Here is a 16,622-nt window from a genome sequence, read left to right on the forward strand (position 1 = left end):
GTTCCAAAGACAAATTTTCTATTGCTACACTTTAAAAGGATGCCAACAAAAAAAAAGCCCAACCAACAACAAACTAAACTGAAAGAGGGCAGATTTAGATTGGATATAAGGAAGAAATTATTCACTCAGAGGATGGTGAGGCACTGGCACAGGTTGCCCAGAGAAGCTGTGGATGCCCCATCCCTGGAAGTGTTCAAGGCCAGGTTGGATGAGGCTTTGGGCAACCTGGTGTAGTGGAGGGTGTCCCTGCCCATGGCAGGGGGGTTGGAACTAGATGATCTTGGAGGTCCCTTCCAACCCAAACCATTCTATGATTCTATGATTCTAACAACAACAAAAGGACCTCCGAAATGCCTATAGTGGGAATACAGAGCTGTACATCTTTTTGGTGTACAGTTAACATTCTTATCTAGGCATACAAAACATAGTTTTCCTTCCCAGCACAAGAAGGACATGGAGCTGCTGGAGCGGGTCCAGAGGAGGGCCACGAAGGTGATCCAAGGGCTGAAACACCTCTGCTATGAAGACAGCTGAGAGAGTTGGGGCTGTTCAGCCTGGAGAAGAGAAGGCTCTGGGGTGATCTTATAGCAGCTTTCCAGTACTTAAAGGGGGCCTACAGGAAAGCTGGAGAGGGACTTCTTACAAGGGCATGTAGTGATAGGACAAGGGGTAACGGCTTTAAATTGAAAGAGGGCAGATTTTGATTAGATATAAGGAAGAAATTTTGCACTCAGAGGGTGGTGAGGCACTGGAACAGGTTGTCCCGAGAAGCTGCTGTAGATGGCCCATCCCTGGAAGTGTTTAAGGCCAGGCTGGGTGAGGCTTGGGCAACCTGGTGTAGTGGAGAGCGTCCCTGCCCGTGGCAGAGGGGGGGTTGGAACTAGATGATCTTTGAGGTCCCTTCCAACTCTAACCATTCTATGATTCTATGATTCTAGGTTCTGCACCCTGGGAAGGCTGTAGCCCTATGGCTGTGTCTGCTTTGGAAGACTGGAGAAAGCTCAGGAAGAAGGCACAGAAGGAGTTGAGGCTGATGTCCTGGAGCCCTCTGTCTGTTCAGCCTATTCCAAAAGGAGGGTCAAGCAAGAACACAGAGAGTGTACCAGAACAGGCACCACAGAGTGGTGTGGGTCCTGGGTCTGGATGTGCTCAGGCAGATGATGCGCCTGTGTTTGTCATGCCAGCCAGTGTCATCCGTGTCCTGGTTCAGCTGGGACAGAGTCAGTCTTCTTTTCAGCAGCCAGCAAGAGCTTCCGTGGTTTGGTTTACTCAGAGGCTCGCTCTGAGAAGAACCCCGCTGAACGGCACACGATGTTGTAGTTGGCCCTGGAGTCCAGCTTCAGCCTGCCTGTGTTCTTGCCAGCGTGCAGGAGCACAACAGGATGGGGGGGAGCATGGCCAGGATAGGAGGTCCACAACTCCCCTTGTGATCTGAACTTAGATTTAGGATTGAGGGCCAAACTGGCCAATGAAGCATTTCATAACGTGCTTCGTCATGTCCAGTATAAAGAGGAGTGTTAAGCAGAAAGAAGAGGTTTTGCTTTTCTGGGGTACTCATTCTTGGACTCTTGGAGTGCTCTCTCTCTTTCTTTCTTTTTTCGGGCCTCTCACTCAGCTGGGATTGGGGTGTTGGGACCGTCTGGTTTGGGATCGTTAGTCCGGGATGAGACCAGTCTCGGTCGCCTGTTTTCGGGAGTCTCTGAACAGCTGTTGCAGCATTGTGAGGTGTTTTGAGGGAGTCTGTGAGGGGTGTTGGGGGCTCCCTGAGGTATTTTAAGATCTGTCCTATAGGTTTGGGGGGCTCCCTGAGAGGTTTGGGGGTCTCTGAACGTGTACTGCAGCATCCTGAGGAGTCATCAGGGAGTTTGAGTCTCTGAGGGGTTTTGGGGGCTCTCCAAGAGGTTTTTCAGGTCTCTTGACATCCCTTCAAGCATATTGAGGTGTTATGAGATAGTTTCAGACTCTGTGAAGAGTTTAGGGGGCTCCCTGAAGGGTAGGGGGGGGTCTGTGAATGTCTATTGTAGCATCATGAGGAGTTGTGAAGGAGTCTGAGAGCCTGTGAAGGGTTTCTGGGGGCTCCCTGAGGGGTTTTGCGGGTCCCTGAACATCTCATTAGCATAATAAGGAGTTATGAGGTGTTTTGGGGGATCCCTGAGAGATTTTGGGGGTCTGAATGTCTGTTGCAGCAGCAGGGTGACTTATGAGGGGTGTTGGGCGCACCCTGAGGGATTTTAGAAGTTTTCTTTGGGGTTTTAGGGGTCCCTGAGAGGTTTGGCATGTCTCTGAACGTCTATTGCAGCATCATGAGGAGCTTTGAGGGAGTTTGAGATTCTGTGAGGAGATTTGGGGGCCATGGCAGAGAGGAGACCGAGCAAAGGAGGGCGGCGCTGGGGGATTTTAGGCGCAGGAACAGGATGTTTTTTCCCCACCGATCTCTACTTTTTCACCGATTTCCGTTTCTTTCCAACATCTCAGTGCCAACAGCGGGACGGGACGGCCCGGCAGCCCCTGCGCCCCGCCTGCCCCCCGCCCCCAACACAGCCCCGCTCCGACCGGCGGACCCGGCGCGGGTTTCCCTCCGCCGGGAGATTCCCGGGCCGGGCGCCCCGGCGCTCAGCCGCGCGCACTGCGCAGGCGCGCAGCTCTCGCCGCCGCCGGAGCCCCTCCCGCGGGGAACGAGCGGCGGGTCTCGTCACGGCGGCCCCGCGCTCAGCGGCGGGGGGGCAGGGCGGGCGGCGAGGAGCGGAGGTAGGCGGGGGGCCGGGGTCTCTGGGAGAAGGTTCGGGTTTGGGATTTGCCGCTGGGATTTGCCTCTTCTCCCGCCGTGCGCGGCCTCTGCCCCCCTGCCCCCCGCCCCGTGTCCGTTCGCTTCTCCGCCGCGCAGCGGGCGGGAGAGCGAGTGAGTGAGACGGGCGGGAGCGGGGCTCGGGGCTCGGGGCTCGGGGCTCGGGGCACGGCGGGGCAGCGACTCGGCCCCGGGCACGGGCAGCGCGCGGCGCCGGGACCGCCCGGGCCGGCCCGGGCAGGCGGCAGGGCGCCGCCGGGTCCTAAAGTCGCTCCCGCCGTCCGTCCCGGGGCGGCACCGCTGCTGCGGGGGCGGGGGGGGGGTCTCGCCGCGAGCGGGTGTCGGGCAGGGGAGGGGGAGCGCGGCGGGGGCGCTCAGAGTGCTTGGTGGGGGGGGGTCGGTCTCGGGGCCTGATGCCCGAACAGTCGGTGCGATTGAAACGGAACTTTCCCAGACTCGTTCTGGAGTTTTGGAAAGCGCCGTTCTTTATCGCAGCGCTGGGTGCGCGGGGGATTTCTCCTCCTGGCGTGCACCCCCAGATTCTGGGCAGAAAATTAGTTCCACACTACAGTCGTGCGTAATTCATAACATATTTACATATGCTTGGTTAAAAAAAATGGGTTAATTTTCTCTCGCTTTACGTGTAAATTCCTTCGCATGCTCAGTTCTCTTCCTCCGCCCCTTTCTTTTGGGTCTGGGGTGTGTTTAGGGCAGGTGGTCCGTGAGTCGGTGGTCGCGATCTCCCCCTGCCGGAATTCCCTTTTCCCCCAAGTCACTGCGTGTTCACAGCTCAGAAAAACATGGGAACAAAGTTTAGGCAGTTTCTGGGACGTTCCCCTCAAGGGCAGACAGTTCTGGATAAAGAGTCTCCCTCTCGGCAGCTCCAAGGATGCTCATCTTGTTGTGTTCCCCCTTCATTGCTGGCTGACAATTCCCCCCGTTTCTTTATCCTTGTGAATTCTTTTGCAAAAGTCCCTGTTGTTCCTATTTAAGAACTGTGAGTGGCGCCCAAACTCTTCTAGTCAACTGGGTTGATTTGTACCAGAAGATAAGGTTTCCAATTGCTAATATTGTTACTGCTACCAGTACTAGAAGTGTTAATAAGTTTAACGCTTTAGCTGCCGATGGTGAATACCCTACAAAAATATCCCCCCAATGATGTTCTCATCTTTCTTCACTTGTTCCAGGACGTGATGTATTTCTTCAGCGTTGTGATGGACAGTTATCAGAGGGTTTTTTGCCCATTTCCTCGGGCTTGCTTCAGCAACCGTCTTCAGTCTTCCTCATGGTGCACCAGTCTTTTCAGCAACGCTGAGTTCGTTCCAGTAGGGGCAGGCAGCAGGTCACGAGACAACGTATAGTTAGATTTCAGTCATTGCTAAGATGTGATGGGAGCTAGATAAGTAAAATCAGGTGCTGTGGTAGTTACAAAGTTGCAGATACAAAGGTTAGAGTGGTCATTCGTATTTCTGATAACTTCCTGTAATTCCATTTTAGTAGACAATGTTCTCATGCAAACACAGCCATGACCTCTATATACAAGTACAGTTGTAGGTTTTGCGTCAGGATGTATCTCAAAATGACAAACGTTCTGTTCAGCGTCAAGACAAATGCCTTGAGCTCTGATGGTATTGCTTTCACAAATGAATCTTTGTTGCCCTTGCACAACACGTGCTGAGGGTGGCAGACGTGTTCTCTGCGTGTTCTGGATGCTTCAGGTTTGAGTGTCTGCTCGTGGTGGTGACTTCATGAGGTCCTTTGCTCCTGTCTCCAGACACGCCGTGTGCCTAGGGTGAGGCTCGTCACCCGTGATGGTGGATGTGAATCCGCATTTCAAATAGCTTTCTTCTTCGTTCTGGATTTTGGGGGGGGCAATTTCTTGTCAGATCTAATTGGATCATCCTTGGTTTTTCTTTCTCATGTGGCTGGCAAAGAGCTCATAGGAGGAGCAGGAGGAGGGTCAGTGCTGCTGTTTCCATGTTGGTCGCTTGCCCTGGAATCCTCAGGGTTATCTTCCACCTGCACTTTCTTTGCAGGCGTCTGTTTAAGCCGCTCGCCTGGTTTGTGACGGATAGCTTACTTCACGGGAGACCTCGTGCTCCTCAGCAGTGCCTCAGAGGCGTACCTGTCGTTGTTTGTTTGATTTGCTGTGCTTGATTTCAAAAGCTTATTGTAGCGCTTTGGCTTTCTGTCCTTCAAGGAAGTCTCTGGGATTTCTACCCAGGAGCGCGATGTCCGGAAAGGACTGTCCTTGTACACCGCCGTCAGCCTTCAGTCTGGAGAAAGGTCTGGTGGTGGCGTGTGCTTAACGGTAATGGGACTCAGATGCATCTGAACCGGACAAGCTTTGCCCCTGCTGCTGACATGCCTGGGGGATGATTCTCAGCAGGTCGTAAGTAGTCTGCTCTGCTGTGCAATTGCAGTGCTAAGTAATGGTTTTATCCAAGAACTCAAATTCCGTCCTAATCCGTTAAAAATTTTATCTCTCCAGCTTTCCTGCATGTTTTGCTGAAGTTCTTGAGTCGTTTCTTCTCTTTTTTTAGTAAGTCCAAGTCACGTTCTACATCTTGAGTCACATTTGGAGTGTGCGTACAGGTCCAATGGTCAGTTCTATCTTACTGGTACCCACAGACCCCGTGCTCTTGGAGTAAGAGCAGATCTAAATCATTCTATTTTGTAGAGTCATTTTCAAAGTGGCTTGTAGTTGTGGATTCAAATCCTTAAATCCCTTTCTGGTTCTATTTGCCAATTTTTCTGCCTGACCTGTTAGCTGATATATCCAATCCCTGTTTCTATAGATTGCCAAAGGAGTCCCTATAAAGATTCCGGTGCCCAACTAATTTTTACCCCTGGTGAAGGTTCATTCCATTCTTCATTTCTTTCTGACCTTTTTGTTCGTTCCAATTTCAAATTTTCTAGAGTTCCTCTGAAAGGAGCCTTTTTCCAAATCGGACATAATGTTGTCATGCCTAGAGTTATTTGCTTCACTTTGCCATCCAGGGGTAAATGTGTGGTGCAGGTTTCATCACTCATTGCCCAAACCAAGTGTCCTGGACTTTGGATTGAAGATTTTTTTACAGCTGAATGTTGTTCCTCTTTTAGAAGTATAGGTATCGGTTAATACGAGGCAATTTTTAAGGCCTTGACAAAGACATCCATATTTTAGAGCAGCTGCTAGAGGGGGAATATCCTGGATTATTCTGTCAACAGTACTGCAATTCTATATCTTTTTGCATTTCCACCACGACACTGGATTTTCCTTGTGTGTTCCTCAGGAGCTGTTTGCACAACGCCCGGTGCACGGAGCCCGGCTGTCTTCTGCTGCCAGTGGAGTCCCTTCCTCCGAGTGAGCGGCTCGTCCTCTTCGTTCTCTGCTCCGGGTCTGCCACGAGGTGCAGTGCCACTGGAGCAGGGGTATCCACAGCCCTGGTTTGCCACCGAGATAAGGAGACCAAGTCAGCATGCCAGGGTTCCATGGGGATGTGACAGAAGAGCTAAAGATCAAACCAGAGGTATGATTTCTGATCTAAGCGACAAGTTCTCTCAGAATAGACCCCATGGAGCACAAGGTTTTCCTTTCACCTTTGGCTCAGGACAAAGGCAAGCTGTTGTCCTTCTTGGCAGAAGAACTGGCAGGCCAGGGGCATACAGCCTCGATGGGTGGAGAGACAGGTCTTCTTTTGCTGGAGCGTGAGCTGCGACAAACCCCTGGGAGCTCTGAGATGGTTTGTCCTGCAGGGTGGTGTAATTGTACAGGCTTGACAAGAGTGTCAACCTGATCCCAGGTTTTTGTGGCATCACAGGCTGGCACGTGCCAATCTCATGTCAAAGTTCTGCGAGTCCTGGCTGTATATTCTGGAAGGACAACGTTTTGGAAGTGCAGCACTGCGTGTTTCGGTTTGCCATGTTGAGGGAGGATGTGTGTGTAGTGGAGAGATCAAGGTTCCCGGGTGCTACGGGGAGCTCTGAATACTGTGCAGGATGTGGGAAGGATGGAATGCCCTGTGGATTTTAGTGAAGTGGAGAAGGAAACTGAGCAGGTGATCGCACGGGACACGAGAACGAAACCGAAAAGAGGCTGCTGCGCCAGAACTGTACAATAAACGTGCAGCAGCCGGGCCATGGCGGGCGCCACGCGGAGCGATCCGGGGGCGTCCGCGGAGGCTCCGGCCGCGTGCTGGGCTGCAGGAGGCCATGCTGGGGGGAAGCCCCGCCCCCTGCCCGGCAGGCCCCGCCCCCTTTCCGTTGGCTCCGCGTGCCCGTTGGTCCGTTGGAGCCGGCAGCCACCGCGGGCAGCAGGAGGGAGCTGTGCGGGCACGGAGCAGCGCCGGGAGCAGCCAGGGCTCTTGCGGCGGCACCGGGAGCAGCCCCCACTGCCCATCCTCGCTGCGGCCGGCCGGGCCGCGTCCGTGCTGCGCGGCGAGGGCCCTCCTTCCCGGGCAGGATGGGCCAGGCCAGCTGCTGCTGCGGCTCCAGGTGGGCTCCCCCCGCGGCTCGGGGACGCGCGGGCACAGCCGGGCGCCGCGGCAGCGCCTTGCTCATGCCGCCACGCTCTGCTCTGCAGGGAGGCGCTCAGCGAGGCCGAGGCGGTGCTGAGCGCCGACGTGCGGCTGACCCGGGGCCGCGGGAGGAGCAAGAGGCGCCTTCTCCTCCTCCAGGAGGAACTGGTCGTCGCCAAGTTGCGGTAAGAGCCTGCGAGCCCCGCTGCCTTTGCCCCAGCCCGGCCCCCCAGGGCAGGGACACCCAGGCACCAGCCCCAGCCCCGGCATCATGGTGCTGGACGCGCCCGTGGCCATCCCAACGGATGGGGGAACCTCAGGGAGGGGCCACCTGCAGCTCCCGCCTGCCCCTCTTCTCTGCAGAAGTGGCACCACCGTGCGCCCACAGCTCCGCCTGGCCCTGGACCAGCTGTGGGTGCTGAGCGGCGGGAAGGAGGCAGCGGGGGAGGAAGAAGAGGAAGCAGAGGAAGACAACGATGAGGACGGAACCTGCATCATCCTTGTCTGGCCCAGAGGCTCCTGCGTTGCCACTTTTGGGTGAGCCGTGACGCCACGTCTCATGGCCAGGCAGGAGAGGTTCCAACCATGCCCATGTCATCCTGTGAACGGCCTCTGCTCTCCGTGCAGCGCCTTGGCCGGGAGCAGGCAGCAGGCAGCAAGCCGGCAGGGAGGGAGGGACGGTTGGATGGACGGATGGACGGTTGGATGGACGGATGGACGGTTGGATGGACGGTTGGATGGACAGATGGACGGTTGAGTGAATGGATGGATGGATGAATGGATGGATGGAGGGCATTTCCACATCCTGCATTCTCTGGCCACCCCCTTCTGGTCCCCAGGACGGAAGGGCAAAAGCAGCCGCTCTGGCAGGACAGAGGGAGCCAGGGTGTGGGCAGCACCTCTGTCCTGCCCCACAGGGCTTCCACCTGCCCCTGTGCCCTTCCCCATGGGGACCAGAAGGGGGTGGCCAGGGAATGCAGGATGTGGAAATGGCACCTGCCACTGCCCAGGGCTGGGGGTCAGCGGGGCCTGACGCTGTTTCTCCTCTCTTTCTGCAGCTCCCGGGCGCAGAAGAAGCTGTGGGTGGACACACTGCTGGGGTAAGGCGGGGGATGCTCCAGGTGCCAGGGAACACAGGGAACACAGCTCCCCAGCTGGGGAGAGGTGCCCCTGCGGCTGCGGGCAGCTCTCGGGCAGAGCTGCCTGCCAAGAGAGAAGAGGCGGCTTGGGGCTCACCCAGCTCTCTCCATGTCCCTTCCCGGTGCACAGGACACCAGACCGAGCACATGGAGCCCGAGTGACCCAGCTTCCATCCCTCAAACCCCTGGCGAAGGAGCTGAGGCGCCGCCATGCTGTGAGTGTCTCTCTGGTCTGGGCTCTGTCCCCGAGCACTGGTCCTACAGCCGAGGATCAGAGGCATCGCTGCTCACCTTCTTCCACTTCTCCTCTCTTGCCCAGTGGAGGCCATTCAGAGCCAGGAGCCTGGAGAGGCTGATGGAGGGGCAGGCAGAGGTAAGCATGGCTGCCTTTCATCTGCCTCCAGCTGTGCTGGGGGGCCCGGGATGTGTGGTGAGCAGGGTGAGCTTGTGCAGGAGGGAGGGAGGGTCCCACGGTGCCACGCAGGGAGTGGAGAGGGTTGGGAGGATATCAGGAATGCCGGCATGTACTGGCTGGTGGCACTGGGAGAAAACCGTCTGCTCAGGGCACAGAGCCCAGGAGGGCAGAGGGTCCCAGCTCTGCTGTGCTAGGGCTGCTGGTGCCAGCTGGCAGCTCGTCGGCAGCCCTTTGTGCTGCGAGGCTGCTCTCTAAGCACAGCCTGGTTCTTGCAGGATGGTGCCAAGCAAGGGCCTCCGCCGGCCCCATCTGGAAACGGAGAGCAACTTGGCCACTCACCAGGTGGGTTTGGGAAAGAAAGGCAGCCTCCTGCAGGCGGTGGAGCTGCGCTCACTTGTCCCTTGAGTGTCGCCGTGCAGGCTGCGCACCCCAAGGGAGGATGTCACCTGGAGAAGCAAGGACACCCGCTTGGCAGCAGCCGCTGGACGTGGATGTGTGGGGACACGGAGCCTCTGCTGCTGCCCAGAGCTTGGAGGGGGGCAGGGCGAGGGCTGGGCAAGGCTGTCGCGGTGGCACGCCAGCGCTCAGGAGCCTGCGAGCCAGAGCTGCTGAGCCGGAGCCGCGGCTCCAGCTGCTGGCTCCCTGCCCGTCCTGCCGCACCGCTCAGCACCGTGCTGCGGGCAGGGCAGGGCAGGGCAGGGCAGGCTCCGGGGGTGCTGGCCTGGCAGTCTCCGTTGACGGGCTGTTTCTCCGTTTTCCTTTGCAGCAGGAGGGAGCAGCGGGAGGAGGCGGTGGGGGCTGCCCTGGCCCTTTGCTCTGCGGCGGACCCCGGCCGCTGCCCAGGTGCCAGGGCAGGCGGGCTCCGGCTGCAGCAGGGCGCTCTTTGGGCAGCCCCTGGCAGCCCTCTGCGGGGAGGACGGCACGCTGCCCCAGCCCATCCAGGTAAGCCAGCCTGGCCAGGGGGTTGCCAGCCCTCCGGATGCTCGGAGCTCCAGGGATGGGGGACTGGGCCGTTCACCCCCAGAACACACTACAGGTCCCAGCCGATTTTGCAGACAAGTAGGCAGATCTGTGGCAGTGCTCTGGGCACCGCTGTTGGAAAGAAGCTCCTCAGCCAAATAACTGTCCTGCTACCTCTCCTGCAGGAGCTGCTGGCTGTCCTGCAGCGGGAAGGGCCCGCCACGGAGGGGATATTTCGCAGAGCTGCCAGCAGGATAGATCTTCGGAAGCTGCGGGAGGCCCTGGACCATGGAGCGGAGATTGACCTCGGAAGCCAGCCTGCACTGCTGCTGGGCAGCATCTTGAAGGTGAGTGCTTCCGAGCTGCAGCTGAAAGAGCTCCTGGCTGGCCTGGAGCGTTCGAAGGCTCACCCGGAGCCCTTGGCGTTGCAGGAGTTCCTCCAAAGCATCCCTGCCAAGCTCCTCGTGACAGAGCTCTACGAGGACTGGATGGCAGCCATGCAGAAGAGCAGCAAGGAGGAGAAGACGGAAGAGCTGAAAGCGTAAGCGTGGGCAGCGGCCTGCCTGTTGAGCAGGAGCCCTGGACGCTGGCCCAGAGCCCCTGGGAAGCCGCGTAACACGGCCGCTGCCTGCCACCTGCCTTGGGCAAGCCGGGGGACGGCAGCGGGCAAGAGCTGCTTTCTTCACCTTGTGTTGCTGTTCCCTCAGGGTGGCCGGGAAGTTGCCCGCAGCCAACCTCCTCCTCCTCAAGCAGCTGCTGGCCCTGCTGCAGCATATCGGCCATAACGTGTCAACCAGCAGAATGACCTCCAGCAACCTGGCCATCTGCGTTGGGCCAAACCTGCTGAGTCCAGCCAACGAGGACCAGCTGCCACTGGAGGCCATGCTGGAGGTGACTGAGAAGGTACGCTCTCTTGAGCAGCCAGCTGCAGCCTTCCCGGCCCGTCAGAGCCTGGCTGTTGAGAGGTCCGTGGCTGTCTCCTCTCCGGAGCAAACGCTGGCGGGGTGGCTGCCTGGAAGAGCAGCCCCACAGCCACAGCCTTCTGCGCAGAGGCGAGGGGCAGGAGTGGGAGAGGCTGCTCGCTGGTTTCAGGCAGCTGGCTGGAGACCAAGGGTTTGGTGTGTGCAGGTGAACGTGCTGGTGGAGTTCCTGATCGACAACTGCCGGGAACTCTTTGGGGAGGAGATGGCCTTGCTGTCCAGTCCCTCAGCTGAGGAGTCACCAGCGCTCAGGGATGGATGCACAGGTACGAGGAGGGGCTGAGGGCTGTCAGAGCTTGAGCAGACAGCTGGTGTAGGGCTTTGGGTAGGTTTTGCCGCAGCCGTTGTCCGCTTCCCAGGCGTCACTTTGCTGCATGGGCTTTTGCATTCCAGAGCTGCCTTTGAAAGAGGAACATGGCCCTGCAGGCGAAGCAAAGGTGGAGCAGCAGGTAAAAGCCTTTGGGGACGCAGCCCCGTCTCTGCCCGTCCTCCAGAAAGCAGCAGGGGCAGACACAGTGGTGGGATCGGAAGGGGCAGAGATACAGCGCCGCGGCACAATGAAGTGGGCAAGTCTTTTCTTGCCCAGAGGGGGACTGCAGGCTCCCTGCTGAATGCCGCCCCCTTCCAAACGCACTCCCGTGTGAACATGGTGTTCCAAAGTGAGGCCCTCGGAAGAAAGGGCTAATGCCAGCCAGCCAGAGGCTTCTTCTCTGTAGAGCTGAGGTAGCAGTTTGCCAAACACTCGCTTACAACGCCAGGGTGCCCCTTGCCACCTGCTGATGCCAACATTTCTGGTTTAGGCACCCGTTGCTTTGCCTCCAACCACCCCAGAGACCCCGGTAGACTCCCTGGGAGGCACAGAAGAAATCGCGAGCCTTGCAGAGGAAAGAAGGTAAAACGAGTCAGCTTTGGTTAAATCAAGAACCGGTTCCAGTTGATCCGGGCTTTACCTATCTAATCACGCTGTGCGATGGAAAGGTTTGCAGGCTCCCCTCAGGACGCTGAAAATGGAAGAAAAAGAAAGAGAGAAGAGACCCGCGCAGAGGAGAGGGAATGCCAGCAAGAAAGGAAGAGACGGAAGAGAGAAGACTGGCACTGCAGAAAAAGCAGGAAGATGCAGAAGGTCAGGAAGCTCAGGTGTGTAGCAGGCCCTGCTGCCCATTTTCCCCAACTCTGAACACTGCTCTGAGTCAGCCCAACTCTCTGGCGAGGGATGGTGCTCCGCGGGGTTCGGAAAGGACTCCATGGCAGCTCCCCAGCGGCTCCCGACGGAGCCCCGCTGCATGGCACAGGGCCACTGTGCATCTCTGCACGCGCACCGGTCTCTAAGGGCATCGCACGTGGGGACAAGGGGCCACAGCCATCCCATAGTCAATGCCAGCAACAGCTCTCTCCTCTGGGCCGTGCGCAGCTCCTCGTAAGCGGCGTTCCCCACAGCCGGGGGAGCCCAGTGGTGCCTGGTCCTGCCTTTGTGGGTTATCAGAGCTTTGGACTCTGTCGTTGCAGGTGCCGCTCTCTGGCTACTGACTGAAGCGCTGTGACTCCTGGGCGCTGCCTCCCTCTGCCCCCAGTAGATGTGCACAATAAAACGATTTTTTCTCTCTTCTCACCGTGTCTGCCATACAATATTCTGGGCTGCGGAGATGGCTGTTTGGCGGTGGCTCCTAGGGCAGGAGTTTGGGATCGTCCCTTGTCCCAGAATCTTTGCCAGCAGGTATCAGGGCTGAGTTCAGGTGTTTTAAGAGTCAAACTGCAGCACAGTGTGACTCAGGACGGTGGAGGCGGGATGAGATCTCTGGAGGCGGGATGAGATCTCTGGAGGCGTGACTGTTTGCAGCGCTCCTGCTCAGATTTTGTCCGACACACACCTTGGGCTAACGCCTGCTCACCCGAAACGATTTGCAGCAGCCCCATCAGCAGCTGGGCTGCGGAGGCCTTCACGCATCCCGGTGTGACGCGGGCTATGCCTGCATCCTGACGGAGGAGGAGGGATGAGCACTCGCCGCCGCCGAGCTAACGACTTTGCTGACGGGTTGTCGTGGTTTAACCCTGGCCGGCAGCTGAGCACCACACCGCCGCTCGCTCGCTGCGCCCCAGGGAGATGGCGGGGAGAATCGGGAGGGCAGAGGTGAGAAAAGGCGTGGGTCGAGAGAAAGACAGGTTAATAATTAAATATTGTAAATTTAAAAACAACCAACCAACCAACCAAGAAAGAGAGAGGAAAGTAAAGCCCAAGAAAAACAAGTGATGCTTCTTCCCCGTCAGCTTGTCTTTCGGCACACGGGGACAGCCTTCTCCTGCACCTTTCAGAATTCCTTGAAGAATGTCCAGCCTTCCTGGCCTCCTTTGCCCTTCAGGACTGCGTCCGGGCCATGAGGCAGCGTTAGAGGAGTGGGTACCAGCACGGAGCTACCGCCACTCCCCCTCAAAACCTCCCCCGGACTGGGGAAACCCAGTTCCCCCAACTAATGAATGTTGTCAAACAATTGCAGCTCCACTCTGGTCACACCATCCCTGCTGCCGTCGCTCCAAAGCCCCTGCCGGAGGCCACAGCATCTCACCCCCATCGCTCACATCCTCCTGCTCTGCACCCTCTGAAGGTCCTCTCATTTGATAAAGGCTTGGACAAATCCAGTCAGGCTTACGACAACAGGTCACAGAAGGATTATCATGGAAAAGGCAGGTGACCTCCCAACGCACTCTCCAGGGAGGAAGATGTACATCACTTGAGCAGCCACAGAGAAAACTGACATCAGAGTTCAGAAGCTCAGCAGCAATCTGGAAAACACTCTTGTGAAAGGCGTGCACTTCCACCTGTGTCAGCTCACTCATGGTTTGGGGACTCTTCCTGGGAAACGAAGAAATGGCAAAAGAAAATATACCTACACAGAAAGAAAGTGGAAGTGAAATAGAAAAGAAAGGTCAAGGATAGATGACCAAAAAATGAAAAAATTTAAGAAGGTCAAGAAGAAAAACGAGTCCAAAGATAAACGTCGAGAGAAGGATTACAAGTAAGCAAGGATTCCAGCAGAATCAGCAGTTTTTTCCTCATTATTTTCTTGGTGTTTCTCATGTCTGCCTGTTTTTCATTGTTTCTAAGTTATTTGCGTAGCATGATCTGCCTGGGGATCATGAGAACGTTATCTACTAAAATGGAATTAGTGGATGGATTAATGGATCTGAACTTGGATTTAGGATTGAGGGCCAAACTGGCCAATGAAGCATTTCATAACGTGCTTCGTCACGTCCAGTATAAAGAGGAGTGTTAACCAGAAAGAAGAGGTTTTGCTTTTCCGGGGTTCTCATTCTTGGACTCTTGGAGTGCTCTCTCTCTCTCTCTTTCTTTCTTTTTTTGGGCCTCTCACTCAGCTGGGATTGCGGTGTTGGGATCGTCTGTTTTGAGATCGTTAGTCCGGGATGAGACCAGTCTTGGACGCCTGTTTTGGGAGTCTCTGAACATCTATTGCAGCATTGTGAGGTGTTTTGAGGGAGTCTGTGAGGGGTGTTGGGGGCTCCCTGAGGTATTTTAAGATCTGTCCTATAGGTTTGGGGGGCTCCCTGAGAGGTTTGGGGGTCTCTGAACGTGTATTGCAGCATCCTGAGGAGTCATCAAGGAGTTTGAGTCTCTGAGGGGTTTTGGCGGCTCTCCAAGAGGTTTTTCAGGTCTATTGACATCCCTTCAAGCATATTAAGTCTAATTTGTGGTCTTCCTGATAGTTTAAAAACATCTCTAGTGACTGAAAATGCTGCTGAGGATCTAAGCATAAAACTCAGTCACCACGAAGTGAAGGCTGTTGAAATTGAAGGAGTTGTAAAATGTCCAACAGCAAAAACAGCTCTGTGGCTTCCAGGAGAGAAAACTAACCCGTGCTGAAGCGCCAGTCGGTGCTACCTGTACTGACACGTTAGGCTTTGCTTTGCTGTATGGCAGGTCATGGAAATTGCCTGACGGTTCCTTAAGGAGTTTTGCAGGGCTGAGTAATGAAGAGTGGTTGTGGGTTGATTCTGATTTTGTAAAACTGAAACTGTTAGAAGTGTCTATTCCCCTGCCCCCATCCCGAGTCACAAATACAAAACAAAATCCTCTGCTAGCTGCAGCACAGGCAGGAATTGACGGGGTGGTGAAAGAGGAGCGAGCTATTATTGCTCACACTCACTCCCCCTACAACTCTCCTGTCTGGCTGCTTGAAAAGCCAAACGGACAGTGGAGGCTCACCATCGGTTACAGGCAATTAAATGCCAACACTGCGCCTCTAACAGCAGCCGTACCAAACATTGCAGAATTAGTGACTCGAATTCAAGGAGCTAAATTTCTAGGAGTCTGGTGGATTAAAGGGGCTACTTCTGTCCCTCCAGGCACTCTGGAAAAAACAGAGCATGGACAAAATCCTTCCAACGAAAAGGAGCTGCAGCAAACCCTGGGAACTCTAAGTTACTGGCGTAAACACACCCCTAGTTTTTCCATCGTTGCTCATCTCTTGTATGATTTGCTCAAAAAAGGCAGATCATGGGACTGGACCAACCAGCATGGAGATGCATTAGATGTCCTGATAAAAGGACTGAGATTATTTCAACAACTCAGTCTCATCCACCTGATGGACCCTATCTGTGTAGAATGTTCAGTGAACACAGTTCCCATTGTCACCAAGGCCTGTTGTCCCTGGTCCAAGCAGTGAAGCAGGTAGCCACAAAGGCACACCACCACCTGCTGGCATTGCTCAGAAACCCACTGCTCGTAAATGGTCAGGGAAAATACACCGAATCAGTACTCAGTGGATAATACCCTCATTTTAACTAACATTTGCCGGTTGCATTAGCAACCGAGCGTGGTTCTTTTTTTTTTTCTTTCTCTTTCAGGAATCTAAGATGAACTGCACATGGACGCTTGGATATGCCAACACAAACCCTGACTGTATACAGGGCATATTAATATTAGTTTTAGATATTATTCTACATTTTACCCTCCATTTACAACCAGAACAACCCAGAATGGCCATGGTCTCAAGCTTTCATTCGATACTCAAGCAGCATGGGGCGATACCAAAGTCCTATTGTATTATGTGAGAACCAAAAATGAGATTGTTAGTTAAATTTGACCTCTGTACAAGATCCTTATAGGACCACGTACAACAAAAACTACACGAAATACCAGGGAGTATTCAAAATAAATGGTACCAAACCACCCATCATAAACAACCCAAAAAAATCTTTGCACAACTTGATCGTAGATGCAATTGGCACAGCCCAAAATAACGTTTCCTTGGCTCTTAGCTGTATCCAAACTATGGATGCAATCCATAACCGCCTCAATTATAAGGGAAGGTGAAGAAGGCACCTTACCCACTGAAATTAGGAAAGTGATTTGGGACAATACAATTGACTTGGAAAGAAAATTTTAGTCCTGTTGGTACTTAGTAAATTTCACTTATGACTCCACCACCAGCACAGTCACAGCTTTTGTGCTAACTATATACAATGCTTCAGTATTCATGATACGCCCAATCATTGCGTTAGGATTGAATCACAACAGAACTATACTCTGTCCTCTAGAGCATAGAGGATGGACCTGGAAAAACAGAAATAAATGGCAAACAATTGATGTCAATTCATGCATTGTGCGAGAACAACAAGGATTCATTTGTGAAGGTAACACCATCCAAGCCCAAGACATCTGTCTTGACATGGAACAGAATGTCTGTCATTTTGAGATCCGTCCCAACGAGAGTACAGAGACGATACTTACATATATTGGCAACCAGAGCCCTCCTTGCTCCCAGCTGGTCCAGCATGAAGTTTGCTGGTGAATACCCACGCACACCACTGCTCCCCTCAGCAGCCGGCACC

The 16,622-nt window shown here is 55.0% G+C and overlaps 1 protein-coding gene across 1 annotated transcript; it reads left to right on the forward strand.

Annotated features, from left to right (window-relative positions):
- The first annotated feature begins 7,229 nt into the window (after positions 1-7,229).
- Positions 7,230-12,305, forward strand: LOC147526428 (T-cell activation Rho GTPase-activating protein-like). Its single transcript, XM_086629884.1, has 13 exons — positions 7,230-7,261; positions 7,350-7,469; positions 7,648-7,821; positions 8,343-8,384; positions 8,688-8,796; positions 9,114-9,180; positions 9,605-9,780; positions 9,984-10,145; positions 10,230-10,339; positions 10,506-10,701; positions 10,927-11,044; positions 11,172-11,227; positions 12,285-12,305. Exons 1-13 carry the CDS (start codon positions 7,230-7,232, stop codon positions 12,303-12,305), a joined length of 1,383 nt encoding a protein of 460 aa, XP_086486010.1.
- The last annotated feature ends 4,317 nt before the right edge of the window (positions 12,306-16,622 follow it).

Source organism: Tauraco erythrolophus, chromosome Z (assembly GCF_009769465.1).
Source record: "Tauraco erythrolophus isolate bTauEry1 chromosome Z, bTauEry1.pri, whole genome shotgun sequence".
NCBI lineage: Eukaryota > Metazoa > Chordata > Aves > Musophagiformes > Musophagidae > Tauraco > Tauraco erythrolophus.